General features: G+C 37.1%; 1 protein-coding gene across 1 annotated transcript; it reads left to right on the forward strand.

The window, feature by feature from the left end:
• Positions 1-684: 684 nt before the first annotated feature.
• LOC108108453 (cell death protein rpr) lies at positions 685-1,638 on the forward strand. The gene has a single exon (XM_017216507.1). It carries the CDS (start codon positions 912-914, stop codon positions 1,107-1,109), a length of 198 nt encoding a protein of 65 aa, XP_017071996.1. The 5' UTR covers positions 685-911; the 3' UTR covers positions 1,110-1,638.
• Positions 1,639-7,916: the final 6,278 nt, after the last annotated feature.

A 7,916-nucleotide genomic window follows, 5' to 3' on the forward strand; every position in this document is an offset into this window, starting at 1 on the left:
TGAAAAATAGGTGGGATTATTTATTTTTGTGTTCATAACTAAATTTACAATGCTAGAGTCTTTACTCAGTAGAATGTTTAATAACTTTTCCAGTGAATACTAATAAAATATTAGACAAAAATGATTGCAGATATTAATGTGAAACTTGGTAAATCCCTGTATATAATTTTTATAAGCTGTCTACAAAATTCCATCTAATTTCCATGAACCATAAGTAATACATGGGGGTATATGCATTATTTATCCTACAGCGTATTTCGAACTTCACTTCCATGGCATCACTCATATCTCTCTCTCCGGCGAACTCCTTGTTGAATAACGTTTGTCATGCTCCGACGATTTAATACAATTAATATGCTAACTGTACTTCTCGCCGCACACAGTTACAACAAAGGCGCTGCCAACAACCTGACAACAACAGCAACAACTACGGCAGAAGAAGACTCACACAAAAAACACGCTTGGCAACAGGCGCAAGGTGGCCACGCCCCCCGCCCACACCAAAAAATGAGTACGCTTTTTTTTGGGAGCTGCGAATGAGGCGATGTCAACAAAAATACCAAAACAAAAAAACCCCAACCGGAGAGCAGAAGAGCGAAAGAGGGCCGAAAAGAGAGCAGCCACCACCAGAAAAACAGAGAATAAGGCGGCTGGAGAGCACCAGGTATAAATAGCCTCACAGCAGTACCCATCGCATTCAGTTGGAAGTCAGCCAGCGCAACGAAAGTATCTCAAAAGGAAGGGAAATACCCAGAACAAAGTGAACGAACTCGAAAATACGAAAGCAACAAAGTAGTGTGTGTGCCAGCAACAAAGAACCCGCTTGATAAATATTCATTGTGCCGAAGAGAAAGTCATTGAGTCATTGGCAATTGTGTAATTCCGAACTAAAAGAGATAAAACCACACGACATGGCAGTGGCATTCTTCATTCCCGACCAGGCAACTCTGTTGCGGGAGGCGGAGCAGAAGGAGCAGCAGATCCTTCGAATGCGGGAGACCCAGTGGAGACTCCTGGCCACCGTTGTCCTGGAAACTCTACGCCTATACAGCCCATGTCCGCCGAAGGTCGGCAGAAAGTGCGGCAAATACCGTAAACCATCGCAGTGAGGAGTTCGAGTAACTAACTAATACTACGGGGGAAAACCAGAAAACCAATAGTCCGGTCCAAAATCCAGAGTACAAAGGAAACCAGCATGAGCCAGCCCAGAAATACAGTCATCTCTCAACAGCCGACGGCATTCGATTTCTACAGCAGTCAAGGACACAGCCACAACACCACCCACCCGATTTTAGTTTACTCATCAAAGCGATTGTGATAATGGTTTTGTTTCTACAAAAAAATCAAACAAAAAAATTAAACAAAAAAATCCTCAAAAATCTTTTATAAAATCCCCAATTTTTATAGACATTTTTTAAGGTCAAGAAAAAAATAGTTTCTTTAGAAATAATTTAAACTTAATGCCTATTTAAATGAATTACTACTGTAATAGCTTGTAAGTTCTTTTGTAAGCCAAGTTTTTCTTAGTTTTTCTTAAGAACATGAATCAGAAAAAAACAAAATTTACCGTAGTTGGCTGAAAATTGCATCAATTTTTTGTCAAACAAAGAGTCAATAAAACAAAAAAATTCAAAAAAATTAAATACGATCTTCTTATTATTCATTTATTGATGGCGGGTAATTTCTCAGATTATTCACAGGAAAACGTCAATCGCACGAGATGATGACGCAAAAGTCTTAAGGTGGAATAACCACATTTGTAAGATTTTCAATTTCATTTCACCGACGGCAGAAGCGAACTTTCTAGAAAATCGCCTTTCAATTTACAGATCAATCAAGTGGCTGCTTCCGATTTCCGACGGCATCTTTTTGTTAAGTATAAGGAAGAAAGTATTTGGAAATTTCTGTGAATAATTTTAGGTGTCTTCCGACGGCATCTGATTTATCTTTTCGCCATTTAAAATAATAAAAGATTTCATCACATTTCATAGGTTGAGAAACCACTTTAAAAAGATGTCATACCACCTATGGTAAGTTTCACTGAATTCAAATAGGTTAACAATCCATATTACTATACAACATTACAAAACATTAAAATTAAATCAATTAATATTAGAATCATATAGCACGCTTGTGGTAAATAGTGACAGGAAAAGTTTCCACATATTAAGGTTTAAATTTATAGATTTTTTTGTAAATTAATTACTTTTTTGGTTGCTTTTTTGACATTGTTTTAAATCAAGTTTCTTTGAATATTCTTTAGTTTTTTCCTATATAATATTCTTGTAATAACTCATTTTAATAGCCACTAAAAACTATGTTGTACGTTTTAATAATCACGAAAAAGGAACATAGAAAAATGTCTCTTAAAGTTAATCCCCCTTTTATAAAAAGTTATTATCAGAATGACTGGGAAATCGTAACAGCTCCATTTGAAGATCAGTTTTGGTAATGCTGTTTCATGCTGTTTTAAGTTCAAAAGTTATGGTAAATATGAAAATACAAGAAATTTTAGTCTTATGACTCGGAGAGCATGATTAAATTTTTGTGGCTACCAATGGTATTAACCCTGGTCCAAAAGTCTACGAATGTTTATAAGTTAATTCTTTTTCAGATCAAAGGTGAAGGTTACATATAAAATAAATAAAAGATTTACATTTCATGTAAAATTGGTAAGAAATTTTGTATCAATCTCTTTGTACAATCTTTTTAAAATCATTTATGTGTTTTATATTTTTCCTCTAAGTAAAATATTTAGATATGAAATATTTAAGATTACACCGTGAAATACTCAATACTTTAGCATTGCCAAAAATGAAATTCCCAATTCCAAGGAATGTGCAAACTTTAAGGAGAATGAGCTCTTCCAGTCCAACTTTTCCACTCTGAGAAAAACTTTTCAGCCACTCCGACAACATTGTTCAGCAAGCGGCAGCCGGGAAACACACAAAGAAAATTCAATTATGCAAAAAGGAAATACAAAAATATTTTCCAAGATTTTTCAATGCAAAAACTTTCCACCAAAGACGCGGCAATCTTCCCCTCCGGCAATCTTGACATCCTCCGCCCCCTCGATAATGTCAAAAAATTAGGTGCTAACAAAACAATTTGCATTTTTAAGTTAATTTTTGCAAGCGGCAAATTGCATGAAAAAATCAATGTGCAATCCTTGAGGGTCCCGTCATCAGCTCGAAGGATATGGCCAGGAGTTTTAATTAAACTTTTGCACTTATGCAGCTGCCATATCCTTGCACATCCTGCAGTTCAATTCACTTTGATTGCCCGAAAAAAGTTCATAAAAGTTAGCAGAAGCTCGCGCAGAAAGAAATCAGAAATTTCACTTTGCCAAACAAAACTAATTAACGTTAAACAGATAAAACTTTTGCCCGCGGAAAAGGCGGGATTGGCATATGAAAAATAATTAACACAAGTTTATGATTATGTTGAAGCTGCGCCAAATGTCGAGCGATTTGTAAGCGCGGAGTTGTAAAAATCACAGACAGAAAGCATTTAATCCCTGGCAGGGAATTCTTTCGGGACTTATTCGCGTTAATTAGTTCGGAAAGTGTTTCTAATATTGCAAGAAGTAAGAGCTGGGGCAGACCGCTCAGAGTTAAGTGAACTCGAATCAAAACAAAACTTTTTCCATAAATTTCCAAGAACTATTTTCGGTCAAGAGGAGTATCCCTTTTTTCATGTTCTGGGCTTTGGCCTTGACTGATCTTTATCGCTGGCTGCGATGGCTACCTTCCAATAATTGTCTGACATGTTGGCCAAATTTTTGTTCTATTCTTTTTTTCCAAAAACGAATTAGTTTGAGCAGAATAACCCAGACAACAGGCAGAAAGGTAAGAACAATAAGAACGATCCGCGGATGCTCGTGCAGAAATGAATGAAGACCCAAAAAAAGGGATCCCAAATCCCTTAACAAAAAACCAAAATTAAACTGTCTGAGTTCGAGTTGCCTTTTTTGGGAACGAGTGTTGAAGTGGCTAGAGGGGAAATTGATAGTTTTGGGTTGCCAGATTCTTCAGTAGTCTGCAATAAGAAAGAACAAAACCTAAGAACTTATAAAAATGTTATTTTTCAAAGTTATTTTTAGACTTAATGTTTAGACTTTTTTCTTTACATTTTTGTGGTTGTTTCTTTTACCTTTAACTCATCTTTATTGATAGACGAAATAAAATCAAATCAAATCGAATCAGTCAAGAACTAATGGCAGGCAGCCTAATGTCATTAGCTCAGACTTCAAGTGCAGAAAAGTAGAAATGCTTCCGTTATGGCATTACGAGAGCCAAGGTCCTTGCCCAAGGATTAGCCAGAGGCGTGTGCGTGTGGGTGTCGTGTAATCAATTGGAAAACTCCACCGAAACTCCACCTCAGCTATTATGACAGTTGTGCAAAAGCAGGAAAATTGTACGAACGAGGAAATTGGATTAGTTGCTTGAAATTATCAAAATGTAACCTCTGAAAAAATATTTACAAAAAGAAGCGCCCCCAAAAATGTAATCAAAAAATAAAGAAAAAGTGCTCAACAAAAACATCATTTATAAGCCGCGACAGCAGGAGATGCCCGAAAGAAGCGAAACATTTAAAAATATACTTTGATTGATGATATCTAGTCAGTCAGCCAGCCAGTCAGCTAGTCTGATAGCCTGATAGTCAGAGTCGAAAAGTCCAGACCAAAGGACACGCACACGAGCCAGGAAACGAGACGAGCGGGGAAAAGAAAAAAAGAAAGCAGGGAAAGTACATTAATTATTGAAATGTCATTAAGAGGAAGGCCCGAGCTGACATCCTACAGATTCGCTTGAATATTTAATAGGATATTTGGCCGAAAAGCGAAATAAGAAAATTATGACAAGAAGACGATGCGTGACCGCCTTTCCACGTCAGGATGTGCTATGAATATAGGTTGAAGGAACTTTTCCGCAACGGTGGTGAAGCAAATCACGCAAGATGATGTTGATGATGATGGAACACATTCACCCAAATCGTATTAATTACAGGGTGGATTCCCTATCACGATATCTGTCCGCTTAGAGGAAGTCCGAGGCCATTCATCAAGCAGGAGGAACATTTTAATTAGTTTTTCTGTTTGCAGCTTGAACCCGAGATTACGAGCTAATAGTTCTCGAAAGGCAAATTATCCCGAGTCGCCGTGAGTTATGGTAATACCCAGCCACACCCTCTATCAAAATATACCCCGTCCCCACCGAGAGGAATGCATTCAAATTTGCCCAAAAGATTTTGAGACACATAACTGTCAGAAAAGGACAACCCGTCGTGCCGCAAATTGTGTGCAAAAATGTTAAAGTAGAACAAGGTCGAATAGTAAAATACCCTGCAAAATAAAGTATCATAAGCTGAGCTTATATATTTTCAGACCACATCTCCTTTTGATAAAAGCCAACATACCCGAAATCCAGAACACTGAAATGGACAAATTTTCGCGCCTTCAGAAGGCCAACGACGGGCGTCAGAAACTATAAAATAAACAAACTTCCGCTTTGTGGCAGACGCAGATCAGCTCGGAAAATGGCCGCGATGATGATGACTCCGATGCGAACTGACGAGTTTGATGGGTTCGACATACGCTCGGCAGCTCCATTGATTGCACCATAAATAATGAATTTATGCTGACAGGCAGTCGTCAGAGGCTTGGTGGTGGCTCCGACTCCAGCCTCTGGCTCTTCGTCAACTAATAAAATATGTTTTTATTGCAATGCAACACACACGCACCGCGTATAAAAATTAATGAGCCACGGAGGCGCGCACCCTTCGAAATTCAGGATCCGGAATCCGGAATCCAGAATCCAGAGTCCTGAATCCACAATCCGCATCCTGGCCAATGCAAAAACATTTCCATTTTTGCGCATTTTCCTGTTCGCATTTCCCTCGCTCTTTTTGTCCGCGTTAATGTTTGCCAAACGAAATGTTAATAATATTCATAAATATGTCAGCTAATAAAATCTGCGGTTTGATTGTCACCTTTATGGGTCTGTCTCGGCCTGACAAACAACCCTCAGAAATCAATTCGAATGAGTTTTCTTGAGAGTTTCGTTTCCGTTAGCTTCTTGACATTATCACTTGATCGGAAAGTAAAAGTGCAAGTTAATTGGGGTTTATGTAAGTGCTAATTGAGAATCATTGTCCGTGGAAGATGACTTATACAGTAACTCACAAGATTATTTTAAATATTTTTACATTCTCGAGTGACTGTTAGCATCTTAAGACTATTTGGTTTTTTGAGGGTCCCTGTTATTATGGTTCAGATAACATATATATGTCAAGTTTACTGATTTGCTCTTCCGAAAATCTCTAATCATTAGTCTTTTCAGAATACAGATTAATTTCAAATTATACTGGAACTCTATAAATAGTTCCTTAAAGAAACTTTGGACAGCTTCCGGGTTTACTATAATAACTTAAACCAACGGTGCTCAACGCCTATGCTATGAGGGCTCATTTGATCGCTCATAAGCTTTGAGCTCTCGCCGTGCTATTATACTTAAAATTCTTCGGATGTCCTCTTGACACCTCATTCCGTCGCTCATTGCAGTATAATTAGTTCTTGTTTTTTCCTGGATCATCCTCGAACACTTGCACTGGTAATAATTCCAGTAATGAGTGTTACAATGGGTGTTATATGAGTGTTACAATGGGTGATAAATTGGAAGCAAAAAAAGTGTTTTGCTTTCTCTCAGTGCACTGCAAACCAACACGAATAAATATGTGCACGTTTTCTTGTATTTAAGTTAATAAATGCTCTGCCGTAAGACGAAATTGAGCAGCCCTGACTTGAACTATATGAGTATTCTCCTTCAAATCCAACTTCTTACATAAATATAAGAAATATTCATTACTTTGAATAATAAAACATTGTTAAAAAACAAATCGAACAATTTTTTAATATATATATATGTTTAGAAGCAACTTGCAATTTCATTATTTAAACTACAGACAATATTATGTTAATACATGTATTTGCATTTTTTTAACTTTATGTTTTTCATTCCCTTCACTTTTTTTAAGATTTCCCTCCTGATTGCTTAAACTTTAGACCTGCGACAATGTTGCAGCATTGCCAGCTGTTGTTTTCTGGATAAAGCAACTAAAACCAAAACCAGAAAAATAAAGAAACTTTATTTCCTTCGAAGCCCCTTCCCTTTCCACACTCCAAAAACTTGAGGGATGATATTTTTTACGATATTAAATGCTGAGATTTTTATAGATTTATATCCAGAATTCGACGTCGTTTCTTGCTTTTTATTGAAATAGGAAACTTTCTGCATATTGCATGCATCAAATGCTTCGGCAACGTTTCTGCGTAATGTTGACCATTTTTATGACAAAGAATGAAATGAGATGAAATTATTGGCAAGTCCTCGCTGTGAGAAAAACGGAAATCGCTGGCAATAGTCGAAGGAAATAAAAAAGCGAAATTACTCTTGATAACAGTAACAGACTACAAGAAAGCCAAGGATACGCGAAGAGCAGCAACAAAAAACTACACATAACCAGCAGGAAGTCAGCTACAAGAGGGCGTTGATTTGTCACAAGTGGAATTATGAGCCAAGGACAAAGGACATCAGGGCAGGCAGCTGCCATAGACAACAACAACTACAGCGGGAACAGCAAAAGCAGCAGGAACAGGATCTGGAACAACGACAACAAACACTTCAATTACCGGAAAACGTGTCTCTGATAATACCTTCCAAGATTTCAGCCCAGTGAGGAAAGTAAATAAAAAGTAATTTTATTATTTCGGATTTTTTATAGTCTGAAAATTTCAGGCAAAAAGTGGAATGGAAAATGTACCCTAACTATATGATAAAGAATAAGAAAATGTTTTTTATTGATTAAATTATATTATTATTTAACAATTTCCCTAAGATGTAATAATGTATTTTCTA

Source organism: Drosophila eugracilis, unplaced genomic scaffold (genome assembly GCF_018153835.1).
Source record: "Drosophila eugracilis isolate 14026-0451.02 unplaced genomic scaffold, ASM1815383v1 contig_2154, whole genome shotgun sequence".
NCBI classification, from domain to species: Eukaryota; Metazoa; Arthropoda; class Insecta; order Diptera; family Drosophilidae; genus Drosophila; species Drosophila eugracilis.

Bases quoted from the DNA above. Each gene is read 5' to 3' on its own strand.
- LOC108108453 (XM_017216507.1), top strand. From the start codon at position 912: ATGGCAGTGGCATTCTTCATTCCCGACCAGGCAACTCTGTTGCGGGAG.